Source organism: Scleropages formosus, chromosome 20 (assembly GCF_900964775.1).
Source record: "Scleropages formosus chromosome 20, fSclFor1.1, whole genome shotgun sequence".
Classification (NCBI taxonomy): domain Eukaryota; kingdom Metazoa; phylum Chordata; class Actinopteri; order Osteoglossiformes; family Osteoglossidae; genus Scleropages; species Scleropages formosus.
In genome coordinates, this window is record NC_041825.1 from 5,874,410 (window position 1) to 5,900,017 (window position 25,608).

At 49.1% G+C, this 25,608-nt stretch overlaps 1 protein-coding gene across 3 annotated transcripts; it reads left to right on the forward strand.

The window, feature by feature from the left end:
* The first annotated feature begins 82 nt into the window (after nt 1-82).
* On the forward strand, nt 83-25,033 carry wdr90 (WD repeat domain 90). Of its 3 annotated transcripts, XM_029246942.1 has the most exons (42): nt 83-356; nt 838-929; nt 1,057-1,233; nt 1,379-1,547; nt 1,810-1,980; nt 2,088-2,211; nt 2,338-2,405; nt 2,493-2,602; nt 2,752-2,985; nt 3,109-3,171; nt 3,244-3,312; nt 3,405-3,512; nt 4,258-4,403; nt 4,972-5,029; nt 6,094-6,212; nt 6,297-6,458; nt 7,740-7,870; nt 8,677-8,793; nt 9,997-10,232; nt 10,944-11,089; nt 11,785-11,915; nt 12,878-13,008; nt 13,146-13,307; nt 13,472-13,600; nt 14,797-14,930; nt 15,048-15,334; nt 16,296-16,460; nt 16,786-16,871; nt 17,594-17,696; nt 17,782-17,903; nt 17,983-18,139; nt 18,238-18,428; nt 18,779-18,947; nt 19,511-19,637; nt 20,174-20,345; nt 21,132-21,254; nt 21,341-21,515; nt 22,082-22,212; nt 22,378-22,521; nt 23,318-23,437; nt 24,141-24,225; nt 24,323-25,033. In XM_029246942.1, exons 1-42 carry the CDS (start codon nt 344-346, stop codon nt 24,478-24,480), a joined length of 5,715 nt encoding a protein of 1,904 aa, XP_029102775.1. In that variant the 5' UTR covers nt 83-343; the 3' UTR covers nt 24,481-25,033. The 3 variants fall into 3 exon arrangements, with proteins under 3 accessions (XP_029102775.1, XP_029102773.1, XP_029102774.1); XM_029246940.1 differs by having other exon boundaries at nt 3,109-3,312; XM_029246941.1 differs by having other exon boundaries at nt 1,379-1,517; nt 3,109-3,312.
* The last annotated feature ends 575 nt before the right edge of the window (nt 25,034-25,608 follow it).

Sequence of the window (25,608 nt, forward strand, 5' to 3'; positions counted from 1 at the left end):
AACGGGAGCACGTACGGCCGCGCGCGCGCGCGCGCAGCGGAGTTGCCTTTGGATACGGCGGCGGCGACGGCGACGGCGACGGCGGGAGGATCAGCGGGTGTTTTGCAGCCGAAATGTCGCGAACGGGACGAGTTTCACTGCCCTGCGGTAACGGGAGCGCGCCGAAGACGGATCGCGAGAGTTTCTTAGCACAATAAATGCCTTTTAAGAATCTGTTATGACTCTCACTGCGCTTAGAGCGATTTGCTTCAGTGTTTAGCTGCTGCGACTCGCAGTGAAATTGAATTAGGAAGAAGAACTAGTGTGGAGCGTTGGACTTTTTTTTTTTTTGCCCCGCGCAGTCATGTCCTCGAAAGGTAACGAACCGGACTTTTTATACGTCACATTATGATCATATATGTCTTAATATCTAAGTCCAGCGCATAACTGCGGCGCTTGACTGATGTCATTACCAATAAGCGCTGACACTGTTCGATCCTGCTCAGACTCTGCATTTCCCCCGTGTTCGCGTGGGTTTCCTCCCGGTGCTCCGGTTTCCACCCACACTGCAAAAACATGATGCGTTAACGCCGTTGGCGTCGCTGTGGTACCACCGCCCAGAATGAATTTTCCCACCTGCATAAAAAGTTAAAAAAAAATGTAATTGTCTAATTATTATTGTCGAACTTTTTGTTTTGTGCTAGCAGACCTTGTTATTAATGATAGATATTAATTATTAATGATTACGTAAATCATAAGTCAGTCACAGTTCCCCAGCACACACGGAGAGTGTTGCGTACTGGACTTTCTGTACTGTACCAGAATAGAGTATGTGGTCACTTTGCTTTGGTACCGCAGCGTGGCAGCAGCCTTATGTGAACATCTTCAAGCACGTGAAGGTTGAGGAATGGAGGAGATCCACCAAAGAAGGGGACGTCGCCGCTCTCACGGTAAAACCCTCCGACCGTGTTCGACGCGCTCCCTCCGGGCCGATCTGATCACGTCCGTCCGTGGACCGGACCCTGTAAACTCACGGACTTCTCATTCACGATCGAAGCGTTTCCTCCGTCCCTGCAGGACAAGACGCTGAAGTCTGCCGTTTACCGAATACGAGGATGCATCCCGGCAAGCAACTACATCCTTTTGCCAAAAACCGGGACGCAGACGTTGGGGCTGACCGGGCGCTATTTCTACCTCCTCTTCAGACCCGCTCCCTCCAAACACTTTGTGGTCCACGTGGACGTTGCCTCGGAGGTACAGCGCTACATCATCGCGCCTTTCTTTTCGAGTCGTTTCTGTGTCTTTCGCTCCTTTCATCCTCATCCAAACCTGGAATTGTCTCAAAATGACGAACGTGCTGAATTCCACCGGACGTCTCCCCGCGTGTCTCGCGTTTCAGGAGAGCCAAGTGGTCCGCGTCTCCTTCTCCAACCTGTTTAAGGAGTTCAAGTCCACAGCCACCTGGCTGCAGTTCCCCTTCCTGTGCGGAGCCGCCAAGGGCTCCGTGTACGAGAGCACGGCCAGGACGGCCCGACACGGTGAACGACGCGACCGTCCCGACCGAACGCGTGCGTCGGAACGTAACAGTACTGTATATATGACATGTGTTTTATGTCCACTTTCGACCCAGTGAGCGATCTCCTAAAAAGCTGCAAATGGTTTTATAGTTAGCGGAGACAAATGTGGTTTGTTTTAGATGTAGTTTTTATTTTTTTTTACCGCTGGAGAACATGGCTGTCAGTAAAGCATGGGCCAACGCTGGGCTCGTTTTTTAAAAGCAAACAGTTGAAATTAACGTCGGTTGTGATTGTTGGCACTTTGCGATCGCAGGTCTGGTGGGTCCCGCCCCAGCTTCCGTGCGCTGGACCTGTCTAGTGCTGGACCTCCGGTACATCCTCTCCGTCTACCTCAACCGCCACTACAGCCACCTCAAGAGCATCAGGCTGTGTGCCAGCATGTCTGTGAAGAACGTGTTCACCAGCGATATCTTGTTCGATCCGGGTGAGGGGTTTGCGGAGGGGTGCGTGTTCCAGGGACGGAATGCGGTGCAAGTGCGGAGAAACGCTCCCGGCATCACCGGGGCCTTATCCTCTCTCCCTTCGCCTTAGGTTTGTCCTTTACTGAGGCCAAACAGGCAGGAGTATCTCTGCAGGGAGCTTGTCCAATGCCTCGGGAGATGTGCTTCCCGGTGCCAAAGGGGGAAGATTGGCATGATCTTTATGACTACATCAGGTGGGTATTCATAAATGTTAAAGTCCTTCTGGACTTGGACAGGCTGGACTGTTCCCTAAACCTTTCAGATGGGGTTTGGAGAGGACCGGAACCTCGATCTGGACTGATGTCTCGTTTATTACCCAGGTTTCCGTCTACCGGAGCCAAAATGCCTCACGATTCCTTTCAGAGGGGGCGCACCAGTCCCGCTGGCAGTGAGTCGCATAAAACGCCCAGTGTTGTTCGCGCCGTCTTTGTTGGACTCCCTTTATGTGTTTTTCTCCGTTGCCTTTGCCGCGAAGGTGGGACCTGCCGCAAGAGCCCCGTTCCAGAGTTGTGCCGCAGCGTTGACCTCAGCAAGCCCGTGCGGGACAGGATCTCGGTCATCGAGCAGATGACCACGCCAAAACCGGTAAGAATCCATAAGCCGCTCGCGTGTCTGGGGGTCGCTCTGTGTGCTCGTCCCCGTCAGAACGACTTCTTTGCGTCCCAGGGTTTCTGTGAGTCGGACAACTTTTCGACGGGTAGTTTATTGGGGTCTCGCCGCTCTCTCCTCCGCAGCGGCCCAGGCATCGCGCTCCGCTCATGACTACCAGGGTGCCTGAGCTGGGCCTGCCGTCTTCCGACGCCGTCGTCTCTGATCTGCGGAAAAGCCAGAAGGTCCAGGCGGACTTCAGAACCTCGGAGGAGGAGGGTGCCGCAAAGACGCCGGTCGCTAGCGACGGGAGCGTGCACGTTTTCGCGCGCCGAGAGCATAACTCCGCTGCCCAAGACGGGGACGGCGAAACGGAAGAGGTGGACTCCTTACATTTGGCGCCGGTTATCCCTCCCTCACACAGCGATCGATACTGATCGATGTAACAGAACTTAGAAAATGGAGCGTAGTTTTACTTGGGGTGTTTTACCGTGTCGTTTCAGGTCGTGTCCACCACGGTCTCGCGTCCGCTGTCGCTGCCTTCCAAGAAGGCGTCGAAGCTGCGGGTGAGGACTCGGTTCGGATCGGCGCCCTTCGACGCCACGCTCCCTCCGCTCACGCCTCTCGTTCCTCCCCAGAAGCTGCAGCCCGACCCCATACTGAAGCTAAAGAGGATTTTCGGTTTTGGAGGTCGCACCACCAAGTGTGTGAGTGTCCGGGCGTCTCCGAGTTGGCGCGTAGGACTCGGATCCGAACTCGGGGGAGAGACGCTTAATTGTTCGCCGTGCTCTTTCCCAAGGCCGTTTGGACGAAGGCTGGAGATGTGGTCTATCCTTGTCACGCGGTGATCGTTGCTATGAATGTTGCCTCCGGACAGCAGAGGTTTTTTATTGGCCATACGGACAAGGTAAGTAATGGACAAAGTAGTCTCTTTTTTTTTTTCTTTATTTTAAATACATGTAGTCTTTGACTTACGACAGCGCTCCGTTCTGATGACCTCATCATAGGTTGAAAATTATATGAACCATAAGTGAAGCAATGAACATACTGGACACGAATGCTATGTTGTGTAATTGGGAATTGCTATATTATTTTACTAATTATCATGTTATTCATTTAATACCATAATAATAATAGAATAGATAATAGTTCTAAATAATGAATAATTTTATTTCATTCTAGTCTACGTAATGTATATTATACTATAACAATATGTATATATCTTTTCGTGCCGTTCTATTATTTTTCCCTTCAAATTGTTTACCCTTTGCCTTTCTTTTCGGCACCATCGGAATACTCACTTTCTCACCGGCTAGCCTTATTAAATAAAACGTAACTTGACGGGAACCAGTAACGCTAATTTTTTGCGAACGGAGCACGGTAAGTGCTGGACATCCAAACGGTAAGAAACGCGGTGTTTTGCGGCGGTGCGAACAGCCCGTGGTACCGCGTAGCGCACGCAGGGGTCGTCCTTAAGCGTTCCGACCGGACGCCGGGACTCGGAAGCAAGATGCCACAGCCGTTGTAAGTCCAGGTGGTTGTGAGTCGCGTGTGACGTAAGTCGAGGACCACCTGTAATTGCATAGACTTTCGGGGGGGGCGGGGTTTCGTACCCAAATTGTGACTTGTTTCTGTGGCGTTACTGCGTGCAGGTGTCCGCGCTGGCGTTCAACGGCAGCAGCGCAGTGTTGGCGTCGGCGCAGGCAGGCACCCTGGGCGTCGTGCGTCTCTGGAACTACTCGAGGGGAGACTGCGTGGCCGTGTTCAAGACCCCAGCGCGCTCCCTGTCTTCGCTCAGGTACCAACCCCCCCCGACAGTGACACCCTCCAGATGCGGCACTGGTGGAAAATTTAAAAAAAAAAAAAAAAAAAAAAATTGACATAATGAAATGATAGTTTTAAGATTAGTTACATTGTGTTATCATAGTTATTTATTTATTTATCTGACGCTTTTCTCTAAGGTCATTTACAAGTTTCCCATTTGTAGAGCTGGGTAACCTTTTACTGTCGCAGTTCAGGGTTAGTATTTTGATCAGTAGTACGTTAGTGGTTAGAGCTGCTGCTTTTGGACCCAGAGGTTGCAGGTTCGAATCCCACCTCCAGCTGTAGTAGCCTTGAGCAAGGTACTTAGCCTTAATCGCTCCAGTAGAATTACAGCGGTTTACCCATTTACACAGCTGGGTAAGTTGCTTCACACTGCTTTGGAGGAAAGCATCACTTAAATGGGTTACTGTAAATATGATGTAAATGATCACCTGGGTCCTTCAAGCAGGAGGCGAGGGCTGTAACCGCTACGCTACCGTGGTATTTTCTGTAGTGTTTCTACGGGAAAATGAACAAATGACACCGTTTTCTGCTCTTTCCAGTTTCTCGCGTAGTGGTGGGGTTCTCTGTGGAGTCGGCAAAGACAAACATGGCAAAACGGTGAGTACCGTGTTCGCTGGCTCCTCACCTTACGGATGAAACCGAGACCAAAAATTTGCTCGCGACTCATGTTTGTTCGTCGCTTGCTCGGTAGGGCTGTGTCAACACAGTGTTTTCACTTGGTTATTTTGGACTGTAGCTTCAGTTTTACTGAACAAATCACGGTACTTCTTTATTAATACATTTTTATTAATTGTGATGTCTGTAAGAAAAGTAACCCCAGAGTTAAGAACAAAATGAGTTATGAACAGAACGCTGGTCTCAGTTGTGCCCCAAGCTGAGGAGCTGCAGTACCGGATGAAAACCTCTGAGGTAATTTCCAGAGTTAATTAATCAAAGACCTGCAACGCTTTTCACGATGAGGTTAACGGCAGATACGTGTTATGTTCATTTTCTAAACGGCCCGTTCGTTCCACAACCGCGCGCATCCTTCTTGTTGATCGCGAACACCGACCAACGCTGTGCCGAGGCTATAAACGCTGTGGAAGTGAATTGAACGAACCCGGTCCCACACTCCTGTCCTGATTTAATGACCTCTATTAGCTAAGGAGGGTAAAAACATTTTAGGTTGCATTTCCTGTATTACGATCAGAAATTTTCGACGATGGATAAGTGGGGGGGAAAAAAATGCGACGTAACATACGCGAAAATACTGACAAATCGTTACATCTATTCATTCAGCTGAGGCTTTTCTACAAAGCGACTTACGATGTTAAGATACAATTATTGACCCATTTATACAGTTGTGTTATTTTACTGGAGCGATTTAGGGTAAATACCTTGCTCAAGGGTACTACAGCCAGAGGTGGGAATCGAACCCGCAACCTTTGGGTCCCAAGACCCAGAAGCTCTAACCACTACGCTACCAGCTGTCTTTTTGAAATGTTATCATTTGACCTTTCGTAATATGAGGAGCCCCTGTACACTTTGCTGAACATTTTTGGGTTAATGTAATGCGTTTCTTTACTCGCACATCCTCTATGAGCCGTTGGCCTTTGTGAAAGGATTGTCGCAGTATCGACCGCACCTCGATCCGCACCGCGGTGTTTTGTCGTACGTGTCAGATGGTGGTCGTGTGGAACACGCAGCGGGCAACGAAGGGCGGCGAAGTGGCGGTTCTGGCCAAGGCTCATAGCGATGTGGACGTGCACACGATGAAGATCGCCTTCTTCGATGACACGAGGTACCTCGACCGCCCTCGTCGCTCAAATCTACGATGCCCCCCCCCGAGGACGACTGACAGACGGTACCCGCCTCTTCCCGCCAGGATGGTGTCGTGCGGGAGGGACAACATTCGCCTGTGGCGTGTGCGAGGCGGGATGCTGCGCTCCTGCCCCGTCAACCTGGGCGAGTACCACACCCTGGACTTCACCGACGTAGCCTTTGAGGAGGGGTACTCTGCGGACAGGGATCCCGAGGACCGCACGCTGTGAGAGCTCCCTCGTGCACCCTCTCCTCATCTGTGTGCGCAACACGCTGCAACCTCACTCTTTACGTTCATTTATTTTGCTGACGATTTTCTCCAAAGCAACTTGCAGTGTTAAGGGACTTAAACCCATGTATACAGCTGGGTAATTTTACTGGAGCAATTTAGGCTAAGTACCTTGCTCCAGGGGGCACGGTGGCACAGTGGGTTGGACCAGGTCCTGCTCTCCCATGGGTCTGGGGTTCGAGTCCCACTTCGGGTGCCTTGCGACGGATTGGTGTCCCGTCCTGGGTGTGTCCCCTCCCCCTCCAGCCTTACGCCCTGTGTTGCCGGGTTAGGCTCCGGCTCCCCGCGACCCCGTATGGGACAAGCGGTTCAGAAAGTGTGTGTGTGTGTACCTTGCTCCAGAGTACTACAGCTGGAGATGGGAGTTGATCCTGCAACCTTTGGGTCTAAAGGCAGCAGCTGTAACCACTACACTACCGACTGCCTCTTTATACTCTCTATTTTATTCATAGCGTGGTGCAGGAATGCAAACGTATTACTACAGATTGCCGACATTCCCTGACCTCTATGGACACCCTTCCGTTGGTTGCCTAGTGGTTAGAGCTGCTGGGTTGGGACCCAAATTGTGAATCCCACCTCTGGCTGTAGTGCTCTTGAGCAAGGTACTTACCCTAAATTACTCTAGTAAAAGTACTTATACCCAGCTGTATAAATGGGTAAATAATTGTAAATAGCTTAACACTGTAAGTCACTTTGGAGAAAAGCATCAGCAAAAGGAATAATTGTGATAGTGTAGCATGAAAATGTGTGTTTTTGTTTTAGGTTTTATCATGAATAATGTGCAAATTAGGGAGAGAAGCCCTATTACACGATAGAGCGTTCGCCTCACTTGCTTTTGGGAAGCGCTTGTCCTTGTCAGGGTCATGGCAGTCTGGAGCCTATCCTGGAATCACTGGGTGCAAGGCTGAGGGTGTGTGGGGGGGTACAGTCCCGTCACAGGGTAGCCGAACGTGTACACATTCACATACGGTCACACAACGGGCAATTTAGGATATCCAGCTCACCAGAACTGCATGTCTTTGGACTGTGGGAGGAAACCAGAGTAGCACGGAAAATGAACTTATGTTTCGACCGCAAACCCTTTTTGGCTCTAAGCTCCAGCAGACTGACTGCTCCTTCACCCCGATGCATTGTGGGTCTGCCAGCCTGCCACTGCGACAAACGGCACTTCTGAGTCAGACTCATTGCTCACCACCGATCGCACACTTGTCCGCTCAGGTTCGCCAGCAGCGGGAGTGGCCACATACTGGAGATCGACTACAAGACCGTGGCGATTAAGAACGTCAGGAGGCTGCTTCCCGCCCCGCAGACCCGCCACCAGCGTAGAGACAAGCAGACCCTCAGCACCGGTTAGTCTGGGCATCCGGGCCCTTGTTAACGATTCACTTTCCATACCGACTGACTTGAGATTTTTTTTTTTTAAAAAAAGGAAAAAGTGCTCAACTTCCTCACTTTAAAAGGTAGAAGGACAACATTTTTTAGTTTGTGCCCACATACTTTCACTTTTTACATTTAAATTGGTATGTTTGTTTTGTGGTGCAGTTGGTAGTGCAGTGGTTAGAGCTGATGCCTTTGGACCCAGTAGGGTGTCGGTTGGAACCCCACCTCCAGTTGTATTACCCCTGAGCAAAGTACTTACCCTAAATTGCTCCAGTAAAAAATTTCTCAGCTCGATAAATGGGGAAAATAACTGTGGGTACCTTAACAGTGTAAGTTTCTTTGGAAAAAAGCATCAGCTAAATACAATTAATTTATTATACATTTCATTTGTTTATTATACATGTAATTTATTTATTTATTATATTTAATTATTATAAAACAGGCACTTTTCGGGTTAATTTGTACTGCATTAATACGGGGTAAATATGTTGCACAAGGGAGCTATAGCAGGAAGTGGGATTTAAACCTGGCTGTTCCGATTGCAAGGTGGCCGCTCTAATCGCCACGCCACCTGCTGCCCAATACGTTTATGCGCTGCTCTTCGTCGATGCGGCGCTGGAGACTAAGTACGTAGAGAAACTTGCGGGTGAAACGCAGAGAAGCTGGAGGAAACGGGGCAGAGCTTTGAACGCGAACGCAGAGGCGGTTTGGATTCCGTCCGGAAAAGGTTTGAGGTTTCCTTTCGGGGCCGGTTTATTCCGTTGGCTGTTTTCAGCTCCAGGGATTGCGGTGAACAGCATCAGCATCTCCTCTGCCTTCTGTGCGACGGGCTCCGAGGACGGCTACCTGCGCCTGTGGCCCCTGGATTTCTCCGCTGTGTTCCTGGAGGCCGGTAAGCGAAGCAGGACTCGGCGAGACATCCTGACTCCGTTTGTCTTGAGCGCGCGCTGGGTGGCGCGGCGGTTGGCGCTGCTGCCTTTGGACCCAGAGGTTGCGGGTTCGAATCACGCTCCCTCCCTCCCTCCCCCAGCTGTAGTACTCTTGAGCAAGGTCCTTACCCTAAATTGCGCTGGTAAAATTACCCAGCTGTATAAATACTAAATAATTGTAGGTAAATTACCATAGTAAATAGCTTTGGAGAAATGTATTTGCCTTATTTATGAGAGCTCCTTCCTCTGAGCCCAGTAGCGACAGTTACACTTGTTTATTTCGCTTATTGTCACTTCCCTCCAGAGCCATTTAAAACATTAAGTTACTTTAAAAGATTAACCCACTCATGCAGCTGGGTAATTTTTACTGTTTCAGTTCAGGGTAAATGCAGGTAGTCCTCAGCTTACGACGTATCCAACTTAGAACCGCCCAGACTTACGACCACCCCGTTAAGTTTATTACAGTCCAACCGCGGAGCAAACAGCCGACACAAGAAAAAGGGATTTCAGGATTAACAGAGAACAAAAATGTAAATTTTTTTTTTTTTTTTTTTTTTTTTTAAATTTTCGGAAAAAAAATGCAAAACGCCTCCAGAAGGGCCGTGTGTTTTGACCTATCAGAGCTCGCATAACACATCAGCCAATCAGAGCACACGTGTCACATGACCCAGGCTCAGCGCCTCTGTCTCTCAACATCTGAAGAGTAGGTTCTTGTTCGCAAGGGGGCGCGGTGGCGCAGCGGGGTTGGCCGGGTCCTGCTCTCTGGTGGGTCTGGGGTTCGTGTCCTGCTTGCGGTGCCTTGTGATGGACTGGTGTTCCGTCCTGAGTGTGTCCCCTCCCCCTCTGGCCTTGCTCCCTGTGTTGCTGGGTTAGGCTCTGGTTCGCCGCGACCCCGTACGCCAATGTATGTGTGCTCTAGTTTGCGTGATTTTTTTTTCAGTGTTTCGATCGTGAGTGTCCCCCCCCCCCCGGAACCCCCTCATAAGTGGAGGACTACCTGTGCTTCGCTCTAGAGTACTGCAGCAGAAGGCGAGACTCAAACCTATAGCCTCCCAAGTCCAGATACAGCAGTTCTAACCCCCATGCTGAACCCCTTGTACGTACTAAAGAACACAATGTCCCCAGTGTTTGGGGTGGAAGTGAGTTGATGTGACCCTGTCGTCCAGAACACGAGGGACCGGTGACCTTGGTCTCCATTAGCTCCGACGGGCTTGGTGTCCTGGCAGCCACCGCCACGGGGAACCTGGGCTACCTGGACGTGGGCACTCGTCAGTACAGCACCCTGATGAGGTCCCACACCGACACCGTGTTGGGATTCAGCGTGGACGGTGTCCACAGGCACATTACCACCGCATCCCGTGACGGCACGGTCCGCGTGTGGGACCTGGATTCCATGCAGCAGGTACGAGTCAACCGTGACGGTCATCGGATTCTTCTCGAAGGGTCTCGCTGCCGTCAGCTGTGGTTGTCAAACTGACACTCTGGTAGGCAGTGGTGCACCAGCATGCAGGAAGGTCCTTTTTTAGGCACATGTTGAGGGAAATTACCATGGTGTAAATAGAGCAGGTACACTAGGGCAATGGTTTGACATGGCAACCCTCATATGGGATTGAATTTTAAACCCTAAATCAGCATCATTCAGGATGTTTCTCTGCTAGGTGATGTATAACACAGCCCTTTTTCATTGAGCTGACTTAGTGCGTTAAGCCACATACAATGATTTACCCATTTGTAGAGGAGGGTAATTTTCACTGCATTAGTTCAGGTTAAGTCCCCTCCACAAGGGTAGTGGAGCAGGAGATGGGATTTGAACCTGGGTCCCTGGTGTAACCACTGCACCACCTCTGCTGTTGGTATGCGAAGGGTTAATTAATCCTCATTGTGTCACTTAATTTACATTTATTAATTTATCTGATACTTTTCTCCAAAGTGACTTGGAATGTTGGACTACTTGTTATTATTTGCCATTTGTACAGCTGGGTAATTTTACTGGAGTGATTTAGGGTTAGTGCTTTGCCCAAGGGTGGGATTCGAACCTGCAACCTTTGGGTCCCAAGGTGACCGCCATGCCCCGCGTTCGCTAAAGGAACGTTCTCTTGCTCCGTGTCTCCAGCTCTATGACTTTGTGTCCGAGGACACCCCCGACACCCCCTGCTCCGTGGCCTTTCACCCGAGCGGACAGGTGTTCTCCTGCGGCTCCAGCTCGGGCACGGTTCGCGTCTTCAACATCGCCGACTCCACTCTGCTGGCGGAACACAAGTAAGCGAACATCCTGCTTCCAGCGGAATCCACGTGGGCCCACGGACCGCATCTCGCTGTTGCCGTAGAAACGAAGCAGGTCCTCGCATTGCTTCTCATTTTTGCCCAGTTGGATCCTGGTAGTACTGACTCTTCTGCTGTCTCCACAGTTTGTATCTCTAGCAAACTATGGAGTCAAGTATTACTTGACTCTCTTGGGACTCCATTATTTAGGACAGCTGGTACTGTTCAGTTTTTGTGGGGATTTTCAGCAAGGTATCTGGTCTTTTTCTGTTTATGATCTATATTCACATTATTTCATTTAGCAGATGCTTTTCTCCAAAGCGACTTCCAGTGAACTCTACGTAGTGTTATCAGCCCACACACCTTATTCACTGCGGTTACTTACACTGCTAGATACACTACTTACACTGGGTCACTCATCCATATACCAGTGGAACACACTCTGTCACTCACACACTATGGGAGAACCTGAACAGCATGTCTTTGGAGTGTGGGAGGAAACCAGAGCACCCGGAGGAAACCCACCCAGGCACTGTGAGACAGCAGCGCTACTCGCTGTGCCACCCTCCGTACGTGATGCCAACCATGTGAAATTCATATATGAATCACCATGGAAAGGGTGAAGCCGGTGAGTAGGGAGTGTTTGGTGTGGTGATTTATTGATGCTGACCTCACGCTCTGTGTGTTTGCAGGCAGCACCGAGGGGAGGTGATCGGCGTCACCTTCTCCCCCGACGGGGAGTGCATGTACAGCGCGTGCTCCTCGGGCACCTTGTGTCTCTACAACTCATCCCAGGAGGACCACCGCATCCTCAGAGTCCTTGGTGAGTCTGCTCCTCAGGGCTGTTACGGCATGTTTGACCTGGTATTTTATTTTTCAAAATAAAATTATCGTATATTTACATGCGTGGGAAATTTTACTGGAGCAATTTGAAGGTAAGTCCTTTGCTTAAAGGTACTATAGTTGGAGGTGGGATTTGAACCTGTAACCTTTGGGTCCAAAGGCAGCAGCTCTACCAGCTTCCCCTGCACGGTTGGTTGTTTCTTTCGTTCACTCTTTTGTTTAGAGGACACATTCGTCCAAAGAAACTTGTATCGTCAAGTAACTTACGCTGATTTACCCGTTTATACAAACACACGTTTTCAGAACCGCTTGTCCCATACTGGGTCGCGGGGAACTGGAGCCTACCCGGTAACACAGGGCGTAAGGCCGGAGGGGGAGGGGACACACTCAGGACGGGACGCCAGTCCGCCGCAAGGCAACCTAAGCGGGACTCGAACCCCAGACCCGCCAGAGAGCAGGACCTGGCCAAACCCACTGCAGCACCGCGTCCTCCGATAATGGAAAAACATGATGTTTCATTAATCTTTTACTTATTATGGTAAAGATTTGCAAATAAAGCTGCTGGTAAAGATTAACCCATTTATAGAGCTGGTGAATTTTTACTCTATAAGTTCAGATTAAGTACCTTAATCAAGGGTGCAACTGAAGGGGAAGGGATTCGAACCAGCAACATTGACATTTCAAGATGACAGCCCTAGACATGATGGTACCTGCTGGGCCTTTTTTTCCATCATCTCCAAATGATGTGTAACCCAAGTAGAGTGAGCCCAGCCCAGAAGGTTGCAGGTTTGAATCCCAACTCCGGTTGTAATACCCTTGAGCAAGGTACTCTTTACCCAGCTACATAACTGGGTAAATAACTGTAAGCGGCTTAACATTGTAAGTCGCTTTGGAGAAAAATGTCAGATGGATGGATGGATGAATGAATGTAAATACATTCAGGTAACGTGGTGGCACGAGGCAGTGAGCGTGGTCCCGACGCCCTCTCCGTGAGCAGCGACAGTCGCAGCCTGGCTTTTGTAGGCCCTTCCGAGTACACGGTGATGGTGATGGACGCTCGCTCCCTAGACGAGGTACCTCCTTCCCAAACAGCTCCGCCCACACGAGGTTGTCATCGCTGCTCGGCGTGGAAGCGAGAATTTTTTTGCTAAAGATCCCCCGGGGGGGGCGCTCCAGCAGCAGGGCTCAGGGTGCGGTCTTTGTCCCGCAGCTCTTGCGGGTGGACGTGAGCATCCTGGATGCGGAGAGCACCTCCCTGGAGTCGGCCGTGAGGGCGTGCTTCCCACCCGTCTCCACGGGACACCTGCTGGTCTCCACCTCCGCCAACAAGATCCTGTGGCTGAGCGCCCAGACGGGGAGGCTGCTGAGAGAGGCGAGCGAGAGCATGTCGGGTCCCGACCCCCGGAAAGGGCCCCGCGTCCCCAGCACCGACGCTGATTCCCGTGTTGTGTGTGTGTGTGTGTGTGTGTGTGTGTGTGTGTGTGTGTGTGTGTGTGTGTGTGTGTGTGTGTGTGTGTGTGTACCGTCTCCCTGCAGGTGTCCAAGGTGCACACGCAACAGTGCTCCTCGATGTCGGTCAGCGAGGACGGCCGCTTCCTTCTGACCGCGGGTCACAAGGCCGTCAAGGTGTGGGACTACAGCATGCGGCTTGACGTGAACGCACAGGTCAGAGACGGGTCTCCTCCGTCCTGGGAAACGCAAACCGACCGCGTTCTTACCCAGCCGTTTAAGTAAAAGGGACGAAGCAGGTGGATTTTTCAGTTTTTCGCACATATGAAACCAGATGCAGTTTATGAGCCCCATTGAAATCATCTGGATTTCTACACGAATGCCTTGAAAATGTGATCCGATCTTCTTCTAAGTCTTAATAATGAGGAATCATATTTTAATATACATATGTGTATATATATATATATGTGTGTATGTATATATATATATATATATATATATATATATATATATATAATCTCACACACACACACAGCCAATTTGACTGAACCAATTTCATTGAACCAATTTTTCTATCAATAAAGGCCCCTGATGGAAAAGTACCCTTAAGCCTTATATTAATAATTATCTTCATTGTCAATAATCCAAAACAAATGCTTTCTGTACCTGCTGAGCATATCTGTGCAGCAATTAGGAGGTATTTTGGCCCATTCCTCTATAGAAAACTCTTTTAGTTTATATCTATTTTTAAAAAATGTTGTATATTATTGTTAAATAAACAGACTATATATTTTACATGCACACACACTGTCTGAAGCCACTTGTCCCAAGTGGGGTCGCAGCAAACCGGAATCTAACTTGGCAGCACAGGGCTGGAGGGGGAGGGGGGACACCCGGGACAGGATGCCAGTCCATCACAGGGCACCCCAAGCAGGACTCGAACCCCAGACCTACCAGGGAGCAGGACCTGGCCAAATCCGCTGCGCCACTGTGCCCCCCCAATATATTATATTTTTTTATTATTATGCATCGTATAACAGTATATTATTACTGTGACTTAAAGATCATATCAGATTTTAGGAGCCATTCATACAGAAGTCTAGATCATTCCAAAGGGGTTCATAAACTTTCTCACAACTACAGACCTTCTACCAGCTTTCTTCACATATTTTCATATGTTTAAAGTATATAAAGACACCTGCTACCTGTTGCCACCTGCTGTCTTTACACGGTCCATATTTTCGACCTGCGTCGCGTTTGGGCGTGGGAGGACGCCGGATCGCTCGGTGGGAACGCTGCTTGAGCACGGAGAGAAGAAACGCGGAACTGACGGAACACCGACTTGAGAGGGGCCGATCACACGCTGTTGGTGTTTTTTACTGGAAGTTTCACAGCAGCTCTTTTTTTCTCAGGTGTTCATTGGTCATTCCCAGCCCATCCAGCAGGTGGCCTTCACCCCAGACCAGCTGGGTGTGGTTAGCGTCGGCGACGCCATCTACTACTGGGACTTCCTGGCCCATCAACAGGAGTCAGCCTCCGAGAGGAGGTAAGACGCGCGCGCACACACACACACACACACACACACACACACACACACACACACATCGCCAGCTGTCCCATTTGCGCTTCTGAACACATGTGCTTTCCCTCTTCCTTCCTTCAGCTCTCCTTCCTTGACCAGCTCCCCTCCCGCCTTTAAGCCAGGTGAGCGTGTGGAACGACGAAGGCGGTCGGCCGCAATCGGTAGGTTCGGCAGAAGCTTCTCTGATGCTCGACGTTCGGAAGCCGAGCGGACCGATACGCCGACGCGCTCGGCGCCCGCAGGAAGCCGGGAGTTGGACGTCAGCATGTTGGCGCGGTGCGACGGAACGCCCCGGAAAGCCGCGCCCCTCCCCTCTTCGTCTCCGCCCTGCCTGGACGCCGGCTCTTCGCACAGCCCTGATCACGAAGGTGAGAACGTGAGCAGGAGCAGCTCGCCCACGATCGCGCAGCGTAAAGATGAGCATAGGAGCAAGAGCTTAAGAGGGATTTTTGAAGGACTTTTAATATCTGAATAACTTGGAATAAAATGCTATAAAATGATTGAAAACTTAAAACAAAAATGTTCATTTTTGTTCATACTGGGGGCATTTAAAGGTCATAACCTATTATTCAGTGCTGACTGTTGACCAGTTCGTCCCATGAACATGTGAACGTTCGTCGGCATCCGGCCGCTTTCGGCTTTATTAATTATACGAAAGAGGTTAGATGATGGAGACGTACCTTGATTTATTGTCCAGGTCGGTTCTATAAAATCTGCTGCGTCAAGATAAAGGTTAATTTAAAAAAAAAAAAAAAAAAATACATCGTATGCGCACGCATCTATTAAATGCTTCTCCCATCTAATGAATTCCTCATCTTATTGCTCACAGACATTCAGGAACACCGGACGCAATCTGTAAACACCGTGGTCGCGAGTTGAACGAACCCGATCCCGCACCCCTGCACCGTTTGCTAACGGCTGGACGTGGGAACGCAGAAATTTTTTTTTTTTTTTTTTGGGGAAAACAAACAAACGATGAGAATTAAAAAAAAAAAAAAAAAACAAAGCATCCTAATTTTCATATCTTTGAAAATTCGTACCGCATTTATATTTTTCCGTTTAACCGATACCTTTTTGCGAAGCGGCGTATAATTATTTGCCTATTTATACAGCTGGGTAACTTTACTAGAGCAGTTTAGGGTAAGTACCTTGCTCAAGGGTATTATAGATGAAGGTGAGATTGGAATATATGACCTTTGGGTCCAAAGACAGCAGGTGTAACCACTACTCTACCAGCTGTCCTGTGTGACGGCACAGCGGGTAACTCCTTCCCACACCCGTCAGAGCAGAGCTGCCTTTTTGCCCGTGGCTCCCTTTGCGTCCCTCTAGCTCTGGACACCCTGTCCCTTTGCGAGGACACGGAGGACACAGAGCTGGACACCCCTCCCCCTCCAGCGGGAGGCTCCTTCCTGCGTGTCACGGACATGGTTGCCAAGGACGACCAGCGTACGCGCACAAATGGCCTGCGCACCGCGACGGCTGTGCCGCACCCCGGTAAGAGCTCAAGGCTGTCTGGATTAGTATCCACACACACATTGTTGGAAGCCCCTTGTCCCAAGGGGGGTCGCGGCGAGCCGGAGCCTAACCTGGCAATACAGCGCGTAGGGCTCGGGGTGGGGAGGGGGCGCACCCAGGACAGGACGCCAGTCCATCAAAAGGCACCCCAAGTGGGACTCGAACCCCAGACCCACCAGAGAGCAGGCGCAGGCCAAACCCGCCGCGCCACCGCACCCCCGGATTAGTATCCGAATATCGGAATTTCTGCATTGAAATATTTGAACGTGATGATTTTTAAATTCATTATTTTTGTGACAAACAGGTGATGAACAGAGGGACCGGTCACCGGTTCGCCCAGATGCCTACAGACACTTCACCCCTCGCTTCAAGATGTTCTCCCAGGCTCAGGTACGGTAATTCCCCTGTGGTGCACGTGTGAGCAGGGCTCCCTCCCGAGTTTTACCGCGCCAGCACCGAACCCATCGTTCAACCGCCGTTTTGTTGCTCAGGATCTCGGTTCTGCGTTAAGGTTTATCAACACGCGAACTGCTGACGAGAAATTACACACAGCAACGAGACAGACGTTTGTCAAATATTTTTCATACTCCAGTTAATGAATGGTTCCACAGAGGTTAAAAATGTAACCTGGAACAGACATGTTAGTTCTAATTAAATATTTTCCTTTCTATGTGTTTTTTTTTTTTAATGAAAAGGAAACCATAATGCGTTTTATGACAATTTTTCATTAAACAGCTGGAAAATGAAGAAAAATGATGGAATGGTCAAGCAAAATGTTAAGTTTAATGTCACCTGCCACTTTTAAGTCAAGGCTGCTTCATGTGGGTCGCCGGGCTTTTGTGTGTGTGTGTGTGTGTGTGTGTGTGTGTGTGTGTGTGTGTGTGTGTGTGTGGTGGAGGGCACATGGGGTAGGGCTTCACTTGTCCTGCTGTACTTCCTTTGATGAAGGTATTTACCCTGAACTGATGTGGTAAAAATTACCCTGCTGTATAAATGGATAAATCACTGCAAGTGGCTTTGGAGAAGAAAGTGAGCCAAAGTGTACGAATAAGATGTGGATCTGAAAAATATTTCTACCCCTCCTGAATCTGTTCTCTGTGACACGCTCTCAGTGCGCTGCAGCGCCCCCTGCTGGACAGGAGGGCTTGTTGCTGAAGGCAGTGATTGGATACAACGGCAATGGGCGGGGCAACATGGTCTGGAATCCAGATACAGGTAAAGGCCGTGGTGTCTTCGTGGTCACTCGGCGGTCACGTTGGTGGGCGCTTGCTTTCTTCTGACCGAGCTCCAAACATTTCAGGCCTGTTCGCCTACTCCTGTGGCTGCGTGGTGGTGGTGGAGGATCTGCACACAGGCTCCCAGCAGCACTGGCTCGGGCACACGGAGGAGATCTCCTCCCTGGCCGTGTCCAACGACGCACAGGTACCCAGCTGGCCGCCCGTGACCGCGTGGCGCGTTAGGGGACGCAACGGCACTCACCTGCGACCTCTCCTGCGCGCAGACCTTGGCTTCGGCGTCGGCGGGTCGCGGCGGCTCTCAGAGCCGCATCTGCATCTGGGACGTCAGGGACGCCGCCCGGAAAAACACCATGTCCTACCACAAGGGGGAGGTGCAGGCCATCGCGTTCTCCAGGGACGACTTGCTGTTCGTCTCCGTCGGTGCGTGAACCGGCCCCAAGGTGTGGCAGGTGCGTGGCATTGTGAAGTCGATGTGTGACACACTCGGTGCGTTTTTGTGCGCGTGCTCCCACTCGCAGGTGACTACACGGACCTGAGGGTGGCGCTGTGGAGCACCGGGACATACCAGCTGCTGAGCAGCATCGCCGTGCCAGAGGCGCTCCACGACGTCGGCTTCAGCCCGACTTCCGCCGGCCACATGACATGCGTGGGCAGTGCCGGTGCCACCTTCTGCTTCCTCCAGTCTCGTGGCCAGAATGTGGAGCTCAAGGTGAGTCCAGCTCTTAACCACCACCGTTTCGCTTCCTTAGAGGAGCAAATCCCCCAAATTCCTTCCTCATTTAAATCTGGGTTCACAATGTAACCAAAATTTTATGTATTCGTTTTTTTTTTTTTTTTTGCATTTTTCGTTCAGTTTTGTTAGACTAAACATACGTTTGGCGTTAGTTCATACTATATTTAGTCAGTTTTTAGAAAAATGCTCCACATTCTTGAAATTAGCAAAGTGAGTTTGGCCAAAGGCATCAGTGAAGCACTAATGATGATGATGATGATGATGATGATGATGGTGCATGTCCCTACTGAATGCAGAGACTGAACACGGTCCAACCGTCTCTACAGGTGCACAGGGTGCCCGTACCAGAGCAGGTGGGCGAGGTGGAGCTCACAGCGCTGTGCTACAGCACCGAATCCATCCTGTACACGGGCACAAACCGCGGACACGTCTGCGCCTGGGAGTGCGCAACCACGCGCTGCTTCATGAGCTGGGAGGCGGACGAGGGCGAGATCGGTCAGAGCCTTGTTAACTAGCCGACGTGCTCCGCTAGCGTTCTACTCTGGGCGCTTCGGTCATTACCGTAACAGTTTTGATTGTATGACAAATGTGTGTTGATATATTATTTTCAATATCTTTACGCCAGATAACTTGTAGATCCTTATTAAAAGCTTTAAATTATTATTTTTCTATTTTACTCAATTTGTGTCATTACCGTAACAAAGTACGTTTTTGACGCTGGATCTTGAAATATATTTTTTTGTTAAATTATCACTAGAAAAGCAAGCGCATTAATATAAAGCGCAAATCTCATTTGTATTAGTTGGGTGACATATATGAAATACATATATATATATTTTCCTCTCCAAAAGATACCTCTAGAACACTCATTTTAGAAATTATGTGGTACGTTATGGGAATGACACGGCACGTTACGGAAATGAGAATACAAATGTTGCTAATGAAACTAACCCTATGGACATATATCCCACCATGAATATGGCCCAATGGCTATAAAATTAAATAAATTTTTTGTTCAAGTCGGAATGTTCATCTCCGTCGTTCCGGTGTCTACACAGGGGTACTGCTGTGCCGAGGGAACCGCCTCATGACCGGCAGCAACACCAGGAGGATCCGGCTGTGGGCCGTGACCGCCGTCCGGGACTTCCAGCTCGGGGGACATACCCCGAGGAGCTCACAGGACAGGTGTGGAGGTCGTCCACCTTCTCGCCCCAACCGGATGTTTGCTATCAGCGTCACGGTTACCGTATTTAGGACCATACTTCAGAAAGCAGCCGTTACTTTTATGAACCATAAATCACTGATATTTTAATATTTTAGGTCCAAATGAGTTTCACATTATTGCTTTATCTACAGACACGTGATTTTACCCATGTAGAGAGGTGGGTATTTTACTTAGTTCAAGTTCAGTACCACAGTCCTTGGATCAGCAGGGGGTGTAGACGTTAGAGCACCCACCTTGCACTCAAAGGACCCGGGTTCAGATCCCACCTCCTGCTGTGTTACCCTCGAGCAATGTACTTAACCTGAATTGTACAGTACAAATTACCCAGCTGCATACATGTGTAAATCAGTGTAAGTAGCTTAGCGTTACAAGCTGCCTTGAAGAGTGAACGAGTTAATTAAGTGAATGTAGATGTTTGCGTTTACGGTGGATCACAAGTGTGTCCTTAAACACCCTGGTTGTGGTTTTCTGCCTTCGTTTATACCTTTATTTGTAGAAGTGTCTCGGTGCTGATGGAGCAGGAGATGACGCTGGACGGCACGGTGGCGAGTGCCGCTTTCGATGCCGCGATGGACATCGGCATCGTGGGCACCACGGCGGGGACCCTTTGGTACATCAACTGGGTGGAGAACAGCAGCATTCGACTCATCAGCGGGCATCGCGGCAGGGTGGGTCCCCCGTCACCTCATTCGTGCACTGTGCCGTTAACATTTTGGGAAACGCATGTCCGGCGAAGTACAGGTTGGGGAAACGAGGCTTTTCCGCACGGACAGACCCCCGGCGCTGGTGCGCTGGCTTTTCGTTCGTTCGTTTAGCAGACGCTTGTCTCCAAAGCAATTTACAGCAGTTTTTACCCAGAATTTACCTTTATCCTGGGTAACTTACGGTGTTAGATACACTACAGTACACTGCCATTCTCACCTATGCAGCAGAGCCGTGTAACTAACACACACACTATGGGCAGTTTAGTCACCAGTTCACCTGAAAGAAATGTCTTTGAGCCGAGGGAGGAAACCAGAGCACCTGGAGGAAACATACTTGAACACGGTGAGAACACGCCAGCTCCATACAGACCGAGCACGGATCAAACCCACGTCCGAATACGCAGCCCAGGAGCTGTGAGACACCAGCGCTACCCGCTGTACCACGGTGCCACCTGTTACTTATCGTGCTTCGTTCGGATACGGACAGCTGTGGGGATGTTGAGTTGGGGAACATGTTGAGGCAGCTGGTGGTGTAGTGGTCACAGCTGCTGCCTTTGGACCCAAAGGGTCGCAGGTTCAAATCCCACCTCCAGCTGTAGTACTCTTGAGTAAGATGCTTGCTGTAAATTACTCCAGTAAAATTACCCAGCTGTGTAAATGGGGAAAGCATCAGCTAAATGAATACTGGTAAATGTAGTAAAACAAATGTCACTGCTGCCTGTTTATGGTCCCCTGGCTCTTTGCACCCAGGTGAGCAGCGTGGTCTTCAGCCCGAGCGAGAAGCACTTTGCCACGTGCGGGGAGGACGGCAGCGTGCGCGTGTGGTCCGCCCCCAGCAACGAGCTGGTGGTGCAGTTCCAGGTGCTGAACCAGGTGAGCGGCGCACTTCCTAAAGGCAACCTGTAAATGGCGGTCGTACCGCGGTCTCACTCGTGCGTTCCCTTCCTGCGCCGAAGCAGAGCTGCACGTGTATCTGCTGGAGCGCCTTGCTGAGCCCCGACCGAGGAGACCAGCGCGTGGCAGCGGGCTACAGCGACGGCACGCTGCGTGTTTTCCGCATCGCCACCTCCGAGATGGAGCTCAAGCTGCAGCCTCACCAGGTCACCGTTACCGCGGTGCAGTGCTCGGCGGAAGGTGAGGTGGCGTCGCCTGCGTCTCCTCGCTACACAGAGGTGCTTTACTCCTCTAAAACAGGCGGCACGGTGGTTAGAGGTGCCCTTGAACTCAGGAGGTTGTGGGTTCGACTCCCACCTCCTGCTGTAGCACCTTTGAGAAATGGTCCCGGTGAACATTACCCATCTGTATGGATAGGTAAATCATGGTAGGTAATGTACTGTACGATAGTAAGTTACCCCTCTATCCCCCACCCACTGAAATAAGCTAAATTTGTAGTTAATAATCATGGGGTGTTTTTTTATGAAGCATAAATCTACTTTCGGCGTACAGTAAATTGGGGGAAAAATTTAATTCTATGGATTCACATATTGGAACATAACGAATCCTTATCCAGTCCTTAACGAGCCCCAACGTTAGACAAATGGGATTTCGTGGGTCTAGTAACTCGTAGCAGGTTGCGTTTCTGCATCGTCGAATACCAGCGGATGGTAGACAGCGTCAGTGTTCGTATTCTGCAGACCAAGTTGAGCGGACTGGTGTGTGTGTGTGTGTGTGTGTGTGTGTGTGTGTGTGTGTGGGAGCAGGTCAGGTCCTCCTGTCCGGAGGGAAAGACGGCCTTGTGGCGGTCAGCAGCCCCCTCACCGGAATGACCGTCCGCGTCATAACGGATCACAAAGGAGCTCCGCTCAGCACAATCCAGTGTGTGACCAAGAAGGTGAGAACAAAGACACACACTTGTTCCTACAATGTAACCGGCAGAAAAGGCGATTTCGTAATAATCGTTCTGTGTCGAAATGCACGGCTGTATTTCTGTGTGCCGTGCGATGTAGTGAAGGCGCCTGTGGTTTTCTTTTTTTTTTTTTTTTTTTTTTTTTTGTAGCACAAGGAGTTTGGCCTGGAGGGAAGCGAGATGTGGCTGGCGGCGAGCGCGGATCGGCGCGTCAGCGTCTGGGTGTCGGACTGGACCCAAGATAGGTGTGAACTCCTGGATTGGCTCACCTTCCCTGCCCACTGCAGCCACGAGGTACGTATTTACGTTTATTCACAACTCTTTTCTCCAAAGCAACTTACAGTGTTAAGCTTACAATTATTTCCCCATTTGTACAGCTGGGTTTTTTTTGTTTTTTTTTTAAACCACCAGAACAATTCAGGGTAAGTACCTTACTCAAGGGTACTACAGCTGGAATTTGAACCTGTGATCTTTGGATCCAGACAGTAACTGTAACCAGTCAGTCACTCACTCACTCACTCACCCATCCATCCACCTACCCTAACATAACAAAATCCCCAACTCATCCACCCACCCACCCACCCACCCATCCGCCCACCCGCCCATCCATCCATCCATCCGCCCACTCGCCCATCCATCCGTCCATCCAAATCCATCCAAATCCATCCAATATTATCTTATCTATCTTTTGGGGTTCATACCTACCAGCAGTGATTGTGGGTCGTTTTACTCCACGCTGTTAATAGCGATACACAAACAGCTTGTTTCCGTTTTAATCTGTCTTACATATACTTTGAAACATGAAAATAATGTCGCCTTAATTTTGAGTTTTAGTATTTTAAAATATAGTATATAATAGAGAATGAAATTTTACTGTATCGTTTGTAATTCAGTAAAGTGGGATCTGGATCCTTCCGGAAGGCTCTGGATGCAGAAAGAAAGCCTTTGTTCACAGGCTCGGTTATTAACACATTTGTTTGTTTGTAAAATATTTATTCGTTTAGTTGTCTGGTGATTATTATAATATCAGTTCATTCCTTTTTTTTTTTTTAGTCGACAGTTATTTTTTTTTTTAACCTGTTTGTTACAGGAGCCGGGGAGTTTGCCCCCCAGCTTGGGTGCTTTTTGCCCCTGTGACCCAGGCGTGGTACTTTACACAGGGTATGGTGCCGAGATGGAGCTCTCATTCTACAGCCTGTCCAAGAAGCAGGTAATCCACTATGTAACAACATTTTTTTTAAAGTTATTTCGATTTTTGCTACTGTAGCTATTCATCTGTAAAATAATTACTATTAGGGTAGAATTGGATTCTAAACAACTATAATAATCAACCCAAATTTAAATAACATGATGTGACAAAATGTATCAGATTTCTCAGTTATGTTAACTTTTGCATTATTGTTAAAGTTTACTGATTACAAAAACACCACTAGTTCTTCTAGAGTGTCAGTTTTAGTTTGGTACTTTACAGCCATTGGAAGATTCTAGAAAGTGCCGGAACATTCTAGAAAGCATCAGATCCTAAAAACTACTGGAATATTCGGTGCTCGGGACCCGGCGCCAAAATTCGGCAAAATTTGCTCGTTTCAAATAACGGCAAAAGTATATTTAGTCTAACAGAACTGAATGGAAAATGCAAAAAAAAAAAAAAGAAAAAATCGACGTAATAAAATTGTTATATTGTGTTATCAGTCAAAACTAAACTTGGTTAATTTGGGTAAATATAAAGTAGCATCTGTTTCCATCCTCCGTATAATCATTAATTGAGCTTACAGTCAGCTGAAGTGTTTATCAACAGGTTTTTGACAATAGCGCTGGGGTACTGAGAAAACGCGATCTTGTTCCCGCTGTTTCCGGAACGTTCTCTCGTTCGGGCCGAGCAGTCGTGTCTCAAGCACTGTTTGTCTCTGCAGTTCACCCGCAAGATCGCCCTCTCTCACTGGGCAACGTGCTTGAGTCTCTCCCCCAGGAGTCGTCTCGTCGCGGTCGGTTCCAACGGTCAGTTCGCTTTCTGACCTTAATGGTCCGAACGGTTCCTTTCGAAGGGTCCTCTCTGCATGCGCTCTCCTCTTGCTGTTTCTCTTCACCGCTGCAGAACGGCTGCTGAAGCTCATCAAGACGACCGACGGCAAGTTCCAGGATTTCCCAACGCACAGTGACGCCGTACAGGTGTGTCAGTTTTCCCCTTCCGGAAGATTCCTCTTCACCTCTGCCTACAATGAGATTTTTCTGTGGGAGGTGAAGGGGCTCTAGGCGGCGACGGAACTGGAGGATCGACCTCTATGGAGCTCAGAGCAGCAGCGGCACACCCACCTGTCCTGGGCCTCAGCATCCTGGTTCTTGCAGGTGTCCAGAACTGACTGTGCACAAATAAATGTCTCGGAGAGAAGGACAGCACGTTTCCGAAGTTTCTGCAGCTCCTGGATGGTCGTTGGACTGGTTTTTATTATGTGCACCAACGCAAACAAAATTTTCACGAGTCCCTGTCTTTTAATTATTTTTTCATCGCTGGCTCTGGCTATATGAAGTTTTTTTTTTTATTATTTTATTTTTTAAAGAAAATTTGATTGTCGAACCCTTTTGCTTGAAAAGAGCCTCTCGGAGACGAAGAACAGCACACGGCTTTGGTACGGTGAGGGGGTAGTTACAGTTTGGCCTTTATGCACTGTTATTTATGAATAAGTTTACTTGCTGTATGTGTCACCAGGCTGAGAGGCAGGAAAAACAAAAAAAAAAATTAAATTACTCAGAACGCCGTTTCTTTGTCACTGTGTTACGATGAGGTCTTGAAATTCAATATACTTCGCTGGGAATTATGTGCTTAAGCATTTTAAAATAAGTACATAGAAATAGTTTTTTTTTTTTTTTTTTTTTTTTAAATATTTTTTAATTAAACTGTGATGCTGTTTTGCAAACGGTTACACAGAGAATCATTTGTGTGTTAATACTGAAATACACGTGCGCTCGTTTCGTGTCGTGAATATGATTAATAACGCAACAGAACCGAGATGAACAGGGGAAGATGAGGCAAACTTCATGTACGTTGGATTCAAACCCAAGTCCGAAACCACAGCCTAACAAGTGCGAGGCACCAGCACTACCTGCTGCGCCACTATGCTGCTTGGATGCCTTCCGAGTTTCTTAATTTCCCATTAAAAAAAATCAATATAAAATATTCCTCTTTCAGCAATTAATCTCTGACCTGCTGTACAGGTGAACATCCAGCGTTGGTTAAAGGTGCAAAGCCGGAACCAGGAAGTTCCCGTTGAGCCCTGCTGTTATACCCTTAACCATAGTAAATACCCATTTGCAAAAATATTTACTATTAGGGTAGAAGTGTATGCTAAGCAACTATAATGATCGACCGAAATTTAAATAACA